The 19,901-nt window shown below is 42.6% G+C and overlaps 1 protein-coding gene across 4 annotated transcripts in view; it reads right to left on the bottom strand.

Annotated features, from left to right (window-relative positions):
* The window catches only part of vwa5b1 (von Willebrand factor A domain containing 5B1), a 37,437-nt gene extending 22,009 nt beyond the window's left edge, over positions 1 to 15,428 (bottom strand). For 2 of the 4 annotated variants that reach the window (XM_054794171.1, XM_054794198.1), the window contains exons 1-8: positions 15,305 to 15,388; positions 8,955 to 9,111; positions 8,729 to 8,890; positions 6,587 to 6,806; positions 6,345 to 6,493; positions 5,303 to 5,434; positions 3,699 to 3,823; positions 1,608 to 1,784 (exon numbers count right to left, since the gene is read on the bottom strand). In XM_054794171.1, the coding sequence (XP_054650146.1) occupies positions 1,608 to 1,784; positions 3,699 to 3,823; positions 5,303 to 5,434; positions 6,345 to 6,493; positions 6,587 to 6,806; positions 8,729 to 8,890; positions 8,955 to 9,093 (1,104 nt within the window). In that variant the 5' untranslated portion in view covers positions 9,094 to 9,111; positions 15,305 to 15,388. Of the gene's footprint in view, positions 1 to 1,607; positions 1,785 to 3,698; positions 3,824 to 5,302; positions 5,435 to 6,344; positions 6,494 to 6,586; positions 6,807 to 8,728; positions 8,891 to 8,954; positions 9,112 to 15,304 lie in introns of all 4 variants that reach the window. The other 2 variants (XM_054794181.1, XM_054794189.1) reach the window with 2 other exon arrangements.
* Positions 15,429 to 19,901: the final 4,473 nt, after the last annotated feature.

The raw sequence follows: 19,901 nt of genomic DNA, 5'->3' as shown, positions 1-19,901 counted from the left end.
GCTGCCAGTCACAGTTGGTCCTCATTTGTAATTAGTTGGCTTCTTCAGGAGAGTGCGTGTTCTTTGTCGTTTGCTGGTTCATTGTGAATGTATTGTCTGCAATGGATGCATTTCTCCTCAGAGGTTTAGATGCTGCCCGCTACATTATCTGTCTTTTCAGACCTTGTTTTAAGTACATATATATTTTAGCAACATCCACAGTACAGTACATAGACAATACTACAAATAATGGGAATACAGTATGCCCAGTGGGATATGTTGTGGTCATCTCCAACCATGCATTCGTCGTTAATCAGTGAGAAGTTGGACAAGAGTAATGCTTCATCTTAGCAAGACCATTACCATTAATGTGCTTGGCTTCTTCCTACTCTTTTTCAGACATGTTTTAATGTTTCTGAATGAAACTTTGTTACGTACTGTATGTTAGAATTAAATAAACCTTTTTGGACAATTGTGGAAACCCTTTTCTACGGGGGGCGCCAGTGGGGTGTGCCTGTATGCTTTGGTGCTAGGTGGGGAGGTGTCCTAAGCTCTGGGCTCAACAGGACCAGTGGTCCACAGCTTTCTGTAGCCTGGGGTCTCACCTAGCTTAATTTGATTTTTTGTGCAACATTAGCGGTGTGATTATCCCAAACATTTTGGCCATATTATGAATTGTTTAAAAGTTTAAAATAACAAACAGCAGCTCTTTTAACATCTTCCCATAATGCATTACTGCCAGAAGAGCAGTTCATTGGCGGACAAGCAACATAGATGGATACACAGAGGCCAGAGTGAGGCTGACATCATTGTAGCACCCCAATGAATGTGTTGCACAGACGTTGCTGAGCTCAATGCTCAATGTTGTTTTTTTTTTTCATTTTAAATTTGATATTGGTATGTATTTGTATATATCTGAGGTATACTTTTGTAGTGTTAGGTTGCAGTGTGAATTTTGTGTTGTTGTCAGTAAGATGACACCTTCAGTCAGACTGTTATATTGTTGTACTGCTATATACAGTATAATGACCTCCTGTGACTTCCAATAGGTTGACAAGCTTGTTGTGAGTGCACTGATAGCTCGTGAGTGGCTCCTGCCAAAGAAAGCTACCATGTCCTTGTTTTTAAGCCGCAGGGTTTAAAGTTAAAGAAAAATGTAGCGGCTATACACCGGAATTTACGGTATTCTGGCAACTCAGTCGTCTTTTTGATGGCTTTAACATACTCGAAAACACACTTGTATGTGCATCCTGGTGAAAAAGTTCATATTTTAGGGTTCTCTGGCACAGCCTCACCAAAGCTTCCTCAGGAGCGTTTCCCTGAGACTGAGAGAATATTAGCACCCACCACCAGTGAGCCCCATTGACACGAAAGCACCAATGCTGTAAAATCCACATGTCGTCGGCCATTTTGGTTTGAAGGGTTGTTTTCAGTACCTGAATGAAATTCTAGTTCTATTCTTTCGTCGTATTCATCATCATTTGTCTTTGCTAATTGGCTGAGAGAAATTGATGGACACCCACTTAGCTTATACATAAGGCTTAGTTATGGTCGTTAAAGAGTTTTGCAAAGCCATCATTCCTGGTAGTGTAGTCCTGGTAATGTATGCCATCCAGGGAGCGAGTTACCTTGACGTGGTTGATGTTGACACCGCTCATGCTGCCACTGCGGTCAATGAGAAAGATGAACTCGCCGTGCACCTTCCTCAGGTCGGACCTGACGGTTTTGAGGTTGGGACACAAGTTGAGCATCACTACGGGGTTGTGGAGGATGTCCTTGTGCAGCCGCCTGTGGATGACCTCCACCTGTGTGCACAAACACCCGGGACGCATGATGAGCTTGATGGATCTGATAGAAATACAGTATCTCAGGCTGAGTGCTTTTTTTGGAGGCTAGTTTTAATGAAGTGCCCCGACCTAATCCATACGGCCAACGTCACCACAGACCATAATGGCAAGTGCCGCACCGAGACCATCACCTGACACGAGGCATCTGCAGCATTGCTGCCGAGTTCTTGAAGGAGGGAGGGGACTGCATGACTGACTGGCTGACTACTTTATCAACCATATGTCGGTGATGGAAGTTCTCCTGGACGACTGGCGGCGCAGCATCATCCTTTCGTTCTGAAAGAGGAAGGGGGATTATCTAATGTGTAATAGCCACCGGGGAATCACTCTCCTCTCCGTCCCGGACAAGTTCTTCACCAAGATTCTCCTAAATCGGGCTCTGATAGCAGTCAGGTCAAGACACCGCCCCCAGCAGGCAGGATTTATACCCACCAGATCAACCTAGATGGGCACATCTCAACTCTCAGTATCCTCATTGAGAAGACCACGAAATTCCGCAAGGACTGGTACCTGCTCATCGCCTTCATCGACTGCAAGGTCCCCTTTAACACAGTCGACTGAGCCACACTGTAGAACATCTCCCGCACCCACAAAAAAGCTAATCAGACTTTTAACCATGATGCACCGTATGACGGTGCCGACAGCTGTGTTTGTGTAAACAACAGTGAGACCGACTGGTTCCCCATCGCCGCTGGTGTCCACTAGGGTTGCACGGCCGCACCAGACCTGTAACCGGGTTATTGACTATCTGATGATGACAGTGTGCGGCCACTTCCTTAGAGTCAAGATTGTGACTAGACCTAACCGACCTGGACTCAGCCGATCACACCACCCTGTTCTACTGCTCATATGCTGAGCTGGAGGGAGTGCTTTGTTTGCTCAATGAGGAGGTAATGAAGCTGTGACTGTATGTCAACTGGTCCAAAACCAAACTAATGCATGTTGGTGATGGTCCCGATCCTCCACCCAACATCTTTGGCTCTGAGCCTGCTGACTTTGTCTCGTCATTTGTTTACGTGGGTTCAGAACACCCTCGACATACTTCCCCAGCTGAACAGACGGTGAAGACTGGCTGCAGGTGTCATGAAAAGTCTCTGGAGACCACTATGGAGACGGCATGACATCTCATATCACACTAAGCTGTGGGTCTACAACGTTGCTGACCTGCCAGTGCTCCTGTATGGGGCAGAGACGTCGCCACTCAGCAGGACCACAGCTTCCCAGATCTATGGCTTTGAATCCCGTGCCCTTAGAACCATTGTGGGTGTGCGGTGGTACAACCATGTCTCTAGTAAGGTGCTCCGCCAAAGAACCAACCAGCTCAACATCCTCCGTGTCCTTGCTCAGTGTTGTGTTCGCTGACTAGGGTTGGGTTAGGTCCTCCGTTGCCCCACTGACCACCGCACTCGAGTCATCATCGAGTTTGATCCACCAACAGCTGCATGGAAACGTCCTTGCGGCCGATCACGTAGCCACTAATCCGACGTTGTCGACCAAGACCAAGACCAAGCAGATTGATGTATCGCTATCTGCCAAGATCGTGCGAGCTGGTGGTTGGGCTCAAAGCGTTGCTGGCATGTGTCTTAACCAAGCAAATAAGATGGCCACAGTTTGCCCCTGGAGCATATCATTTCTATTCCCATTACTTCCTATGGAAGAAATACTTTCCAAAGCACCTTATAGACAGTGAAAAGTGAAAACATAACAGTGAAAAGTGGAAACACACTCTCAATCAACATGAACGTTTGACTATATAATGAACTGTCTTTAATGTTCAGCAAATTGTATATTTACTAAATGAACCATTTAAAATGTAAAGTTATAGGGATAGATGGGTGTTTGTAGTGGTCCGACGCTGGGTGAGGACCTCACCTTCGTCTCGTCGCTGGAGTCCTTTTTTGTGGCCTTGATGAAGTCGCTTCGGCCGCAGAGGAACTCGTCATATTCATCCGGCGTCATGTCTCCGCTCTCCATGAGCACCTGAGGCACATGAGGTTCTGCAGACACCACAGCAAGCCCAGACACACCATATCACAGTTCCACTTTGGCATAGCGAGGTTGCATGAGAACCTGTTCTGCCAGGAGTTATTTCTTGAATTCAATAGTGTTTCTCACCTCACTAACCCAAAATGGAGCCAAGGAAAGTTACAAGTGCCAGCATATGATAAAGAAGGTGAGAAAACTGTTGAATTCAAGAAATAACTTATGACAAAATAGGAAGGAGGTGTCCGCGTTGATCTTGCTCCGACATCGTGTCTTTGGTCATGTCATGTCTTCAACCAAAGTAAAAGTGACCTTAAATGTTCATTTATCCCCTTCATTCATCGTTTAGGCCTACATGCATTGAGAATTGTTTTGTAAATGTAAACCTATATAACATGTTTTGTGTTGATATTTTTGACTGTCAACCGCTGATGACATCATAGACAGGCGATGCAGCTGACTCTCGGTTCATGTTTCCATGTAGTGGCAAGCTAAAAGGATGCTAACAGATGTTTTGTCATGAAAAATACAGTACATTAAGAACACAGTTGGACTCACACAATGTATTAACAACATGACAACATGCGCGCCATATTGTATGCTAACCGGAAAATGTACGCAAACCGAAGCAAAATTCTGAAGTAGATTTTCAACGTTAACATTCCACTGTATCTTGGCAATTTAAACCAAGGGGCTCCACTTGAACGAAAGGACAGGGAGAATTGGCAGGAACAGAAAGTCAGGCAGACAGCATCAGGTTGTGCCGCCACTTTTGCTAGACATCACACTACTGAACCTCGGTGAAGTAGAGCTACTTCAAGCAGTGTTCCGATCAAATATGAAACATTTAAAGTTTTGGAATACCGCATTCCTACAACAATTATATTGTATCATTATGAGACAAACTTATATTTCACACATTCACTTCACTGTTGAAGTGCTACTCAGTAAGTGCAAAGCTTTTTTCACCACAGTGCCATCTGCTGGGTCAAACGAGTCACTGCCTCACTTGCTTCTAATTGAAATGGCTACTGGATGAATTTAGTAGCTGTGCACACGTACGTGATGTGACCAGTATGTTGTCTAATAGGGTTTTTTTTTTGAATGAAGTGGTGTATTTTTCATGGACTTCAATAAGTTATCTGTTTGTTTTTACTTCAATGGAACAATATTGGGATGGAGACCGCTGCACTGAGCTGAGCTCACTTAAATTGGCCACGACTGGCTGTGGGCTTGTTTGCCAACAAAGCCTTCACAAGACGGCGGATCGGCAGAGATGGCTTTGGCCTTTGGGAGACGAGCGGCCCACACATATTTTGAACAAGACGACACTCGAGGAGAGACGAGAACAACAACAAAGACCCAAAGCTGTTCGCCCACACAGCGGCGTCCTCATGTGGACATTGATACGAGGACTGCATACATCATTAGAGGCCTGGAGGAGGCTAAAGAGCAGACGGTAAAGTGTCTTGAATGTGACCTTGCCGACGTACCACTGGGGTAAATGAGAATCTTCACTGGACAATCATAAGTGTACTTGTCTGCCAGTGTGATGACCACGCAAGTGGCCGAGCGGGCCAGAGGGTCGGCGTCGGCTCGGATGGCGTGAGACGGGCTCTCCACACCTGCGCAAAAAAACACATCAGTTGTCATACTGTAGTTCTGTTTGTGCATAACTTCTTGTCTATAGTGTTGTATATACAGTACAAGGGTGTCCTTTAAAAAAAAAAAAAAGAGTATCATTATGATATTCTTCACATTTTAATTTATTAAATACGGTAAGATCAATTCATTGTGGGTCAAGATATGTCAAGCTATTACATAAACGTAACCGTAATTGTTCAAATAAATCTAATACGGTGAATCTGAAACTGACAACGGCTTGATAAGTTGTCTTTAGACACGAACGAACATGTCCTTTCATAAACAAGCGGTGTTTCAGTGAAAGTGCCCGCCAACAGTGATGGGTGTGGCGTATCCAATACTTACAAAAGGCCACTAGGTGACTAGGCATCGCAAACAGTCCTGTCTATGCACAAATGCAATAACTGAACTGTCAGATGTTTATAAACCAGATTTCAAATTTAGTCAAACAATTGAACAGCTTTTAGATTGCATTTTTATATTTTTATGACTGGATGGAACAGTTAAGAATCTTAAACTGCACCTAGCCCTCAGTAAGCACCCATTAGGCGTCATCAAAGGTAGAATAGCCTTTTTTAATTCATTATCATTTATTCATACTTATAAACTTTACACTTTAGGCTTTGCCTGAACAGTTAATAAAGGTTTTATAATGGCCACAGTTTCACCCTGCAACGGATTATTTGTGTCTACATGATTTCCTACGGGAAAAATTGTCAACATGTTTATGGCTTTGAACCATAAAATTAGCCATGAAGAACATTAGTTTGGAATTGTCACAAGTACAGTGCTGATAAGAAATCATCATGTCAAATCACGATGGACCCCCAAACAACAAATCCAGTCCACAGGGAAGCAGACTTGGACTGGGACAGGAAGTTGGCTGCTGACCTGCGAGGAGGTAAGGGGCTCGTATCTCCAGCTGGAAGTTAAACTGGTAATCCATGGAGTTGATGGCCTCCTCCTCCAGCAGAGCAGCCAAGCAAAAGTGTTGACAGCTGCCAGCTGGATCCTGTGGGCTGGGTGGATGTCTTTCTCGCCTAAAAGAGCAGGGATCATCTTCATCAACGCAGAGCACCCCAAAAAAGCTCCATCATTGCTCACACGGCACCACCAATATGAGTAGAACGTACATTTTGCAGAAATTTGGGGACAATCCTTGCTCCTCATTGATACTCCTCTGTACGCGGGGCGTGCAGACTGGTGGTGTGGACACGGAGATGCCCCCGCTGGGCAGAGTGGATAGCTCACAGGACGTACTGACCAGAATGTGGACCGTTTCCAAGGGAGGGATGATGCCCAGGTTGACCACGAGCACTGTCCTCTCCAAATCCTCATCCAGGACTATGTGGCCTGGAAGACCACATTGGATTAGTTCACTTCAACGTGGATGGGATGCACTATATGGACAAAAGTATTGGGACATAGCTCTTAATCCATTAACTAACCTACAAAAAAAAAAACTTTTCTTCACTTTTTTACTTTCCTCCCACATTCCAAAAGCATGATGTTAGGTTAACTGGAGACTCTAAATTGCCCATAGGTATGAATGTGAGTGTGAATGGTTGTTTGTCTATATGTGCCCTGCGATTGGCTGCCAACCAGTCCAAGGTGTACCCCGTCAGTCGCCCGAAGTGAGCTGGGATAGGCTCCAGCGTACAACCGCGACCCTCCTGATTCGCACTTGCTTCCCCGCAGCCATGGTGAATAGATGTCTCAAACTACATACAGAGATGCAACTTTCATCTTCCCATTATGCATCAACTCACTGAGCGGTAAGATACTTATCTACAATATAACAAAAGTGATCTCTTCACTTGTAGTGGCTAGTTAAGTGGAAAAAAAGTGAATTGTTTGGCTTTGCTTCACGTCATGTACTCCACTATAGAAATGCGAGTTTTTCTACTCTTCCCTTTCTTAAATTATTATGTCATGATGAATTGGAAAGCGTGCCCGTTGCAGAAAGGTTTTTCATACATTGCTTTGACTTCGGCAATCATTTTCATTTCTTGTATAGGGCAGTATGGTAGCCTAGTGGTTAGCATGTTGGCCACACAGTCAGGAGATTGGGAAGACCTGGGTTCGAATTTCTGCTTGGGAGTTTGCTGTGTGGAGTTTTCATGTTCTCCCTGTGCGTGGGTTTTCTCTGGCTCCTCCGGGTTTCTCCCACATTTCAAAGACATGCATGTTAGGTTAACTGGTGACTCTAAATTGTCCATAGGTACAAAAGTGAACATGAATGATTGTTTGTTTATGTGCCCTGCGATCGGCTGGCAATAGATCGATTCTCCCAAACAGCTGGACCCAGTGATGGTGGGGTGGAGTTGCCGGATAGGCAGGCATAGGCCAGGTACAAAATGAATTCCTGGTGTGGCCGTGGCTTCATAATATCATCATTAATGCAGCAGACACCAATCTCAAACAAATCTTTTTCTGTCTTTTTTGTGTCGATACCAGTTAAAGCAATGTCGAAATATGTTTCATTAACAACTTTCTTCTTTTTGCACCAATCATTCCAGCTGTTCCCATCAGGGTGTTGTTTTTTTGCAAATGATTACTCTAGTTGTTAGCCATCAAAGACCACTGCTGCATCGTTAGCATTTTAATTGTAATTTTTTTATTTAAATATGTATTTGGTGTCAATGTCTTTGTTGTTGTGTTATGTCTGTATTCCATTTTGTTCTGTCCTAGAAGTGGTCAGAGCCTGTCAAAGCTAAATTTCTGTTTTGCAACAGACAATAAAGGTTATCTATCTATCTAACAAAATAAGCTTACTGCAAGGGTCAGACATGTTTTTGTTTTCGTTTGACTGGAACGCTATTAGCTTGTAAGCTTCATTTTCTTCTTCTTTCTCTTCTTCAGCCCGCACGGTGGCTGAGTGGTTAGCATGTTGGCCACACAGTCAGGAGATCGGGAAGACCTGGGTTCAAATCTCCACTTGGGCATCTCTGTGTGGAGTTTGCATGTTCTCCCCGTGCGTGCGTGGGTTTTCTCCGGGTACTACGGTTTCCTCCCACATTCCAAAAACATGCATGTTAGGTTAATTGGGGACACTAAATTGTCCATAGGTATGAATGTGAGTGTGAATGAATTTGTCTATATGTGCCCTGACGACCAGCCCAGGGTGTACCCCGCCTCATGCCCGAAGTCAGCTGGGGCAGGCTCCAGCATACCCCCACGACCCTAATTAGGATAAGTGGCATAGAAAACGGATGGATGGATTTTTGTCTTCTCAGAGAAGGAAAAAAATGTATCACTTTAAGCTTTAATCTCACCAACGCCGCTAGGGGGAGCTCCGTTTGGCAAGCTACATGGATTGTTGTAACAGTCGTCAATCTTGGCCTTGTCTTTAATTTGCAGCGTGATGATCTGGCTGGAGATCATCGCCTCAAAACCCACGACGATGGCTTTTTCCTCCAGTGGATAGATGAAAATCCCTGAGAGAGAACAGAATAATATGAGATCAAGCAATTGTGCCTGCTCACATCGTAACAAACTTACCTTCGATGGCATGGTCCTCGATGTTTTCATACGCCATGGAAGCTGTCATGGCCTGAGTGTAACCCCTGACACAGGTAGTGATATCAGAGATGCTGAGGAGTAAAGGGCTGCAGTTCTCCTTGTTGATGAGTCCAGGCATGGCGCTGCTGTTGGGAGACTTGACATCACAGGAAGAAAAAATGTCTCTGACGACTAGAAAATGCAGTGGAACCTCTGAAGTCAAACGGATTTAATAAATTGAATTCATCCACGGTCAAACTGTGGCTATCAGAGAACCTTTATTAAGTGTACAGGCACTATTTTAAGTCATATTTTAACATTCTCCAGTAAGGGCGATTTGATGATTCAATTTGGAGGAGTCTGATTCGACTATGAATCTCACCGTCCAATCATATAAAAATGTCATGCGATCAAGATAGTGCCATTCTGACCACATGGGTGGTGGCCAGAGCTGCTGCTTAGCACACATTTTTACAAAGAATGTCTTTGCTTTTGTGTCTGCAAAAACAGCTTAATTTGTGTTAATAAAGAAAATGACATGTGTGTTTACTGTAACAGAACACATACAGGGTATACACTGCATCATTTTTTCACTTTCATTTTTGGGGTGTCTTTGATTTCCCCCCTCTATAGGGTGATCATTTTCATTTCTATCAAATTATGTGGCATCATTTTGTTACTAATACATCACCCACTTATTGTCAGGAAAGATATTCAAAATAATTTTTCCCCCAGTTTAGATCTGATTGTGTTTTCAAAGTGTTCCTCTAATTTTTTTGAGCAGTATATTTACCAAACTTAGTAAAAAAATTTCCGTTTTGTTTATCTTGCTTTTGTGTCACTAAATAAATGAAGGCACTGTTGTTGCACACCTAACATGTTTGTTAGTTAATCTGGGTGTTTTAGCCTTTTTATTTGAGTGGGAAGGTTTGCCCAAAGTGAGTCGCACATTTTAACATAACATAAGTGTAAAGTTAAGTTTGAATGAATGATAGAACAATAAGACATGAACTCATCTGTGAGACCGTGTGACATACTGGCTTCTGACAAATTACTGCATTTGCCTGGAAGGCAAGTCTCTTCACAGAAAGACAAAACTACATCTTCTACTAAGCTGCCAGGACAGACTGTCCGATGTCGGAATACATTCTATTTTCTCCTCTATGGTTATCATCACCCTCAGTGGGGCCCTTCTATGGTGGAGACATAATCAAACACACAAAAGCTAAAGAATAAGCAGCAGAGTTAATCCTTTAGATCAGGGGTGTCCTAAGTGGGGCCCGGGGACCATTTCCAATCCGCATCTTGTTTTTTAATTGGCCCGTAGCACGTTCTAATAATGCAATGAAACGAGAAAACTACACAAAAAAAAAGCAAAAACATTTGAAAAAAAGAGCAAGTTGAAATGTTGATAGTATTAATACTAATAATCTTTTGTCACCTATAACACAAAGCTGAGATTCAGTATGTTCTATATCTACGTTGGATTAGCCTTTTTAGAAAATGTAAAAAATCTAAATGTGCGTCTTTTGATTTGTAAGCAAGCGGCCCTCAATGAAAAATGTGGGCACTCCTGTATTACAGTGTACAGTATACTTAGATATGCATGTGGACATCTCACATGATGTCATGCAAGATGGCAGTTTGAACACGAAAGTTTTTGCGCCACTTTAGAAGTATATTTTTCCCAACTGTATGACTTTACGGGTTCCAATGTAATTATCCATTTTAGAGCATCAGGATTTATGGGCAGTCTAATCTCATTAACTGGAGGACGCAGGTAACTAAAGGTCAACACGATACCAGCGCTGAAGGTGGTATTATCCTCAGCAATACGCCAAAGAGGAAAACCAATCAACATTTCATGCGAGGGAGAGACAAAACGCTCAGCATTCCCAATTAGTATGTAAATGAATCCATAAAATCCCACATTGCGCTCTTGTGCGAGCCACCTCATTGCTCATGTTGCGTCAACAGGGTGTGCACACCAGCACCGCTCCATCACCACGGCGGATGGGAACTTATGACGAAAGCCATTTCCATAGAGACAGCTCGGCTCGCTCGCAGGCTGACCCAAAGTGAGCCTGTAGCCTCTGTGTCTTTCAGACCACAGCAGCAGAGACGAGGCAACTCGCACACCCGCATCAGCCGGATTTAGATTTACATCGCATAGTTAAAATTAGAACAATGCTCTCCTCATTATGACAAAATATAAAAGTTGTATCAAAAATTCATAAATATAAATGCTCACTTTTGATTGACACAGTCAGATATGTATAGTAGATCGTCGGCGAAAAAAATATGACTTAGAAACGCACCATAAAAAGCACTAAAAATGTCTATTTTTTAAACAAATATGGCTGGAGTCTCAAACTCACGGCCCGTGGGCATCATATGAATTTGAAAAATTCTGATTCCGATTCTTTGTGTCGATTCCAGTTCCTAACGATTCTCAATGCTGATGCTTTTAAGACGCACTGTCATAAAAGCGTGCATGGTTTAAATGAGGGCGCAAACCAGAGTTCTTTTTGGATTAAATGTCTGAACTTCTCCATTAATTGTTTAATGATAATAACTTTTTTTTATCAACTTTACTATGAATTTCTTGCAGGGCTATTTTCAACCAGTATATAAATATCAAAACATTCAATTTGAATATAAATGTTATGAAGTTTATTTTTACAGGAGTACACGTTTGAAAAATAGTATACTTTGTTGCCTCAATGTTGGTTTAAGCTTTTTTTTTTATGACACCCTTATTTTGTTAACACAAGTAAACAGTATATAGCCCAAATTGCTCTTATTTTGAAGGCCGGAAGTGTGTTGTGTGAGTTGAGAAGGTCTCTTGACTGTTGCTAACAGAGAAGGACTGTGCAAATGAATAAACCTGCCTAGCCGTAGCCGTAGGTCCCGTCCTTTATTTACACCAAACTTTTACATTAGCTAGCTTCCTGAAACTCTCGGTTACATTGGCAAGAGACAGACGTCATTTATTGTTTAACTTACTCTGTTATTTCTACACCATGCATGTGTGAACCTTACTCATGTTGATCGTGCACCCTTCTTTGCATATCACTGGGTTGCAAATGTTGCACTGAGCTGACCACTCTTTTTTATAAAATAAAGCCAAACTTTTTAGACGCTTCTTCTTTGTTGCTGTTCGCAACTGTTTCTTACGGTCGGCGAAGTGGGTGAGAAATGCAAACATTTGAACAATCCCAGGAGAATCGGAATGTTAGTCCTGGTTCCCATCGATGCTCGGGACTCGATGCCCAACCCTACACAAATGGCCCTAGTCCATATTTTGTGTCATGATCTTTTTGTAGTTTGGGTTTTCTGTCTGAAGTGGCCTTCTTTGGTTGCTCCTGGGCAGAGCCACATACTGCTGGCTGCCTGGCATTTGCAATTTGGACTTCATATACCCACTCCGGACTGCACTCTAATCAGGATTAGGGTAACACACTAATAGAGATTCCAACCCAGACCTCCTGGCTGTGAAGCAGATGTGCTAGCCTGTGGTCTCCACAGTGTTGTTAGGCCTAACCCCGAAATTGGAGGTGTGTGTGTGTGTGGGGGGGGGGTTCTTCCTGTCTGGTCAGATGCATGTACCCCCAGTGTGGCTGGTGTTGGGGATGAGGCTGGCCTGGGTCCTGGGCTCAGGGCTCCCTCGGATCTGGTGATGTGGGGGCTTCTGGCCTTCTCCTGGGTGGGTGCTTGGTTGCCTGGCAGGGTGTGCTGGTGGTGCCCTTCGGCAGCATTGGGAGGCTCTCTGCAAGGCACCCCTTGTACCTTTGTCATCCAGCAGACTGTCCCCTGACCTCAATTTTTAAATGCACCAGAGTCTGACTACCGTGAGGGCCGGGGGATATATAGTGATGACAGTAATTGTAGGGATGATAATAACCATAAAGAAAGGATGCCAGTGAATATTCTCATACATCCAGGTCATGATATTCTCAGGGCATTCAGTCAATCTCAACTGGACTGTTCAGGTTGTCTTAGAAGACATTTCGCCTCTCATCCGAGCAAGTTTCATCAGTTCATGCTCAAAGACTTGGTGGGACACACAACAGTCAGACCAGATAGGACATGTCTAGTCTGAGAGCCTGGTGCAAGATCCAACGTATTTATCCTCTAAAGGAGGAGACAGGCTCTTTAGTGGTGTCAAATGACGGTCGTTAGGATACAATGGAGTGGGGCCTCTTCCCGCCAATGATGGTCGTTTGGGTGGTATCACCTTTGTTAGCATCCTATTCAGATGTATTTACTGGTCATGGACCCATCAGAAAACAAGGTGGATATGCCTTGCTTATTTCTTAGAGGCTAAATGACTGAGTCTTTTGGGAAAGAAAGGATGCTTTTACTATAGTTATTGCTGTGTCTGCTGGTATGTTTCGCCCTCTCTTCTCTCTCCCTGTCCATCCACAGGTTCTCCAACTAGACTGCATATCCGGTCCCAAGATTCTTCAATAAAATCTCACAACAACACCCTTGCTATTCCTGCACCCGCTGACTATCTGGCCCATCCAGCACTACAGAATCAGACCATGAAGTGGATGCTCTCTATCTGTGGTTACACATTGGTCCTTTCTCTTCCCTCAACCCTTCCCCATTATCCCCTACTCAAACTCCAAGCATGTCAATGATGTGAACTAATGCTGTATTTTTTCTATTTCATCTAACCATGTGCTGCTCTGTGGTTTTAACAATAAATTTGCAATTCAACCATGCTCCAAACAAAAAAAAGAGAGACAAGAGACAAGGACAACAGCAGCAACAACAACAATTGTGACAGAACAACAGAAACATACAGAACGACATCAGCAAATAAATGTCCGTGACAACTATAAAGACGAACAAGGATAAAGGACAAATCAACAACCACAATGACAAAGCTGTCCATGACAATCAGACATAATAGCAGTCATGAAATGATGAACTATGACAGTGATCACAATGACAATACTGCATTGAAACAGTCGCACACAATAGCAGTCATGAAATGATGAATTATGATAGTGATCACCATGATAATACCGCATTGAAACAGTCACACATAACTGTAGTAATGAAATGATTATCCATGATAGTGAATAGAATCAAAGTTACTGTAATGCACATCATTGTAAAAAAAAAATATACATATACACATATACATACATACATACACATACATACATATATATATATATATATATATATTTTATAGTTGTTTACTGGCGGATGATAGGCATATGACAAAAATTGTATTAAGTGAATACTTATTTATTTTATACTATTAATTTTAATTACTTTATTCAAACATTGTTTGGTACCATGGGCACCTAAAGGCCACATGTATGTCAATAAGTAAGTATCCATTGGGTATCCCCCAGTGCATACTTATCAAATAAGCAGTTAAATTTATTTATATAATTGACAGGGGCATTTATTTACTCATCTGCAGTATCAGGTGCCATTAGGCATTTATTAGGGTTTATTAGGGCTTTGTGTGTGCAAATACATTTTTATAATAGTATTTAATATTGTGAATATTTATATTCAATTATTATTGTTCTGGACACAACTTGGTTGTGCCTTTCTCCCTCCTCCAATAAGGGGGAATCTCTTTGTGTCAGCGGACTGCAAAATAATTTTCTTTTGCTTTGTTTATGCCATGTCCAGTTTGCAGGTGGTAAAGATGTCTTACCTCGTGGTATCAGTTATGGTATTTTTTTTTATTAAAAAGAAAAGGCATTTATTTGAGGCAAGGTGTTTTTTTCAAGTTGCTGATGCACCTGGTGATGAATTGGGGTGCAAAGCCTATTTGCGCAGACAATATTTGTGGAGAACAAAAAATGTTTTGTTTTTTTGCTATGATGCAGTCCAGTGGTACACGCACAATAATAAACATATTGTTAAATTAACGTCTCTCAAACTTGAACATTGTCTTTTTAAGGTTGTATTTTCTTTGGATCTCATTAGATGAAGTGTCCCTAATCTTGTGTCCAATTAAGTGTGGGTGCTGATGAGTTTAAGGCAGTGGTTTCCATGCATCACAACAGGAGTTGAGCTTTTTGCAAATGTCTATTCCCATAGTCCTTTGACTTTGCATTGCAAGTTGTTGGTGTCAGTTTGCCCTACCCTCCACACACCTCCCCGAGGGACCCCCAAAGCGTCCACTCTGTTTTCTATCAGCGGCGGTCACGGCGTTGTGTACTCATTAGTGTCAAAGCAAGGCGCCTGCCGCTGCTGTGGTAACCACCTGTTGAAAGGCGGCGTCTGCCGCAGCGAGACGCACGACGGTTCTGAGCATCTTCTCCTACGCAAATAGCACACATCGTTCACTCGGTCACAGACCATCATCTTACCTTTCATCTGCGTCCGCTGAGGAGCTGTATGACTCACAAAGTCCACTTAGGATGAATATAACGCCAGCTCCTCCTCGTCCCCCTCTCTCTATCTCTCTCACTGCTGTTATAGGTGGCGGCGCAAGCGAGGCAGCTTTGGCGAGAGAAAAAGAAGGCTGATGCAGCACTTTAAATGAAGCACAGCAACATGTGGTTAAAAAAATTCTCCTCCTCCTCCTCCTCACGGTGGTGGTGGTGGTGGTGGTGGGTGGGCGGGGGGGGAATGCATGCACCACCCGTCATCCAGCCCTCCCTCATATTCATAAGAAGATAATATATTTAAGAATGAATTATTGTTATTATTAATCTGTGATCCATGGGATCCAAGGTTGGTGCTGGGGTGAATCATACACGAAAAAAGACAGTGGAATTGACAGAACATTTTTGTAAAAACCCCAAATAAAAAATCTGGTAAAACTCCCCTGTTAAAACATAAGTGAGATTAATTGAGATCTATCAGTACGGAAAAGGTTACAAAGCCATTTCTAAAGCTTTGGGACTCCAGCGAACCACAGTGAGAGCCATTATCCACAAATGGCGAAAACATGGAACAGTGTTGAACCTTCCCAGGAGTGGCCAGCCAAACAACATTACCCCAAGAGTGCAGCGACAACTCATCCAAGAGGTCACAAAAGACCCCATAACAACATCCAAAGAACTGCAGGCCTCACTTGCCTCAGTTAAGGTCAGTGTTCATGACTCCAGCATAAGAAAGACACTGGGCAAAAACGGTCTGCATGGCAGAGTTCCAGGACAAAAAACACTGCTGAACAAAACCAACATTAAGGCTGATCTCAATTTTGCCAGAGAACATCTTGATGATCCCCAAGACCCTTGAGGAAAATACTCTGTGGTCTGACGAGACAAAGGTTGAACTTTCTGGAAGGTGTGTGTCCCACATCTGGAGTAAAAGTAACACCGCATTTCAGAAAAAGAACATCATACTAACAGTAAAATATGGTGGTGGTAGTGCGATGGTCTGGGGCTGTTTTTGCTGCTTTAGGACCTGGTAGACTTGCTGTGATAAATGGAACCATGAATTCTGCTGTCTACCCAAACATCCTGAAGGAGAATGTCCGGCCTTCTGTTTGTGACCTCAAGCTGAAACCAACTTGGGCTCTGCAGCAGGACAATGATCCAAAACACACCAGCAAGTTCACCTCTGAATGGCTGAAGACTTTGGTTTGGTTTGGTTTGGTTTGGTTTAATTTATTTGAACATGAAGGTTACAATGGAATACATCTCGTGAATCATTTTTTGACAGTTCCACATGTCCAAAAGGAGTAGGAAGAAGCAAAGCTTATTTAATCCTACCCCCCATCCATTCTACATCTAGTACAGTACATGTAGTTCACTTCCTGGATTCCATGTCATGTTTTCAGTGATAGTCAGGATAACACATAATAGATAACGGTGAGATAACCGTCCCCCCAAAAAAAGAGAGAACATTCATAATAATGATAATATGATGACAATACTAAATAAATAAATAAATAAATAAGAACAAAGCTTAACTTTGGAGTGGCCCTTTGATTTTTTTTTTTTCACAATGCCAGATATACCATCCCCAGACACACTGCAGACAGAGGTCAGTCTCTGGAGAAAGAAGTGGGAGGCTGACATTCTTCCCAAACCGGACATCCTCCCTGAAGCTCTTGCTCAGGCAAATCGGCTGATGTACCCTAACACACATAGGATCCTGTTCCTGATGCTGATCATCCCTGTGACCAGTGCAGGCGTGGAGCGTGCCAACTCTGCGCTGAAGCAGGCGAAAAGTGTCATGAGGTCATCAATGGGCCAGGACAGACTCAATTGCCTGATTGTGATGTATGTCCATAGGGACATGCATCTGACATGCATCTGAATTATGGGCGTGTGGTGGACGCATATGCCAGAATGCAACCGAGACACATGCTATTCCTGAACCCACTGTCAGGCTGATAATTTACATTGGACATTGAATGTGTGCTGTACATGGCTATTCAGGTGGAAGTGCAAAATAAAGGTTCTGGCATCATGACTATGAGGAAAACTGTTGTCTATTCTCAATGAAAATTAACCAGAAAAGCGATCCCCAGAGACATAAAATTATACTCAAATCCTCGAAATTTACAGCTGCTTCAAATTGGAAAATATTTCAGGAAATTGAGCTAAAATGGTTTTCTCCTAGTACCGGTAATTTTATAAATAGAATGTTTTGGCTTAAACTATATATTCCAAGGATAAAAATAACAACAAACTCTTGAAATTAAGGACATAAAATTGGCCTCAGATATCACCAGACTGCAAGAAATGAGGTCTAATTTTAAAAAATTTTCTGGGGGAGGGCCCCCAGACCACCCACTCCATTTCAAGCGCCTTGGCCTACAGCCTCGGCCACGCCCCCCCTTTTAAAAAAAGCTAGAACCGCCCCTGGTATTGATCAATTCGTGGATCACACACCTTTGTCTATTGTACTATTCAGCTCCTTGTTAGAGAACAAAAAAGTTGTGTGAAAGTGAAAGGACATCAAACTGGACTTCAAAAGGACATTATGAACTGTTTTGCAAACAAGTGTAGTTACTGTGATGTGCAAGGCACACAGTTTGTCAGAACAACATCAGATGTATCAGGCATATACTTGTATTATAGCTGGCTAAGGACGCACTCAACTACTGCAGTTCACAACCATGTAAGAAGAGTCATTTACATTTCCCATCAAGTTATGTACAACAAATACATGCTGTATAACTGTCATGTGACCCTTTAAGAGTCAGTTCTTTAAAATTGCAAGTTGAATAAATTATGCCAGAAAAGACATTACTTTTTAAAATTATTTTACCTTTTACATGTGAAAAATACTGCTAAACTGTGCTATGAATACATTGCTGTTGTGCAAAATTAACTTTAATATCTTGTCAATATTGTGTTTTAAAATGTGATTCATTTGTGATTTGAAGCACTGTAAATGAATTAACATAATTTTTCTGTAATGATGCAGATGTATTTTTTACATCATTTCTCTGGTAACCCCATCAGCTAAACAGGCTCCAGCATACCCCTGTGACCCTAATGAGGATTAAGCGGCATAGAAAATGAATGAATGAGAATGCATTTGTAATAGTGCAAGACATTTCAGGATGCCTATTGCATGGTCCCTCATTACTTGCAACATCTGTGGCATTGTGCTGTATGATAAAACTGCATTTTGATCTTGACCTTTTATTGGTTTCTTTGTTACAGATATGCTTAGCTTACATTAAGGTACATCATGTGGTGGCATTTGCACAATTCAACATGTCTGAAAAGGAGTAGGAAGAGGCAGATCTTATTTAATCATACCCCTTTTCCATGTCTATTGCTGATAAGTCATTCACACCATATTTTTTACATATTTTCACTTGTTTTCTTTCTATCCATTCATCCATTTTCTATACCGCTTGACCTCACTAGGGTCATGCCTATGCTGAAGCCTATCCCACCTGTCTTTGGGGTACACGCTGGGCTGGTTGCCAGCCAATCACAGGGCATTTCCAAACAACCATTCACACTCACATTCAGTTAACCAACATTTAACATGCATATTTTTGGAATGTGAGGGGAAGCCGGAGAGAACCCACGCATGCACTTGCTGTCATTTATCTTTCTGTTAATAAAATACTGTAAAAATTGACATATTTCACTCATAGTCATCAGAGGTGAGTGATGCCATCAAGCTGAATGAGTCCTATTGTGCCTTTTTGGCCCATTGGAGTCCAGAGGCAGCTAACAAATACCAGCAGATCAAACGGTTTGCGGCTCTGGCGGTCGCACCGGCAAAAACTCGAACGTGGGAGGAGCCATGAAGAACGACTTCCGGACAGCTTCAAAGAGATTTTGGAACACCATCCGCTGTCTCAAGCAGTACACTGTCAACATGGATGGATAGCTATTTCACACATAGTTGCAAATAGTGATTAATCATGATTAATTAATTTGACAATTGTGATTAATCTGATTTTTAAAATGTAATCATTTCAGATCCCTGTTTCTTAAATTTTGTTCACTTCCTACTATTTAACTTTGTTAACCATGTTCCAAATAAACTAAGCCATTAGCATTACCATCACCAAGATTACAGTCGGGCCCCATGGTGGTCTAGTGGTTAGCATGTTGGCCAACACAGTAACAGTCTGGAGATTGGTTCGATTCTCCCCTGGGCATTTCTGTGTGGAGTTTGCATGTTCTCCCCGTTCGTGCGTGGGTTTTCTCCGGGTACTCCGGTTTCCTCCCACATTCCAAAAACATGCATGTTAGGTTAATTGGAGACTTTAAATTGTCCATAGGTATGAATGTGAGTGTGAATGGTTGTTTGTCTGTATGTGCCCTGCGATTGGCTGGTGACCAGTCCAGGGTGTACCCCGCCTCTCGCCCGAAGTCAGCTGGGATAGGCTCCAGCATGCCCCCACGACCCTAAAGAGGAGAAGTGGTATAGAAAATGGATGGATGGAAGATTACAGTCATAATTTAAGGAGAAAAGTCATAATATTACAAGGAAAAAAAATTTCAATATGAAAAAGAAAAAAATATAATCAGAAAA

This window comes from Dunckerocampus dactyliophorus, chromosome 1 (assembly GCF_027744805.1).
Source record: "Dunckerocampus dactyliophorus isolate RoL2022-P2 chromosome 1, RoL_Ddac_1.1, whole genome shotgun sequence".
Taxonomy (NCBI): domain Eukaryota; kingdom Metazoa; phylum Chordata; class Actinopteri; order Syngnathiformes; family Syngnathidae; genus Dunckerocampus; species Dunckerocampus dactyliophorus.
The sequence above is the reverse complement of the archived record's forward strand: the minus strand, read 5'-3'. Positions and strand labels throughout refer to the sequence as shown.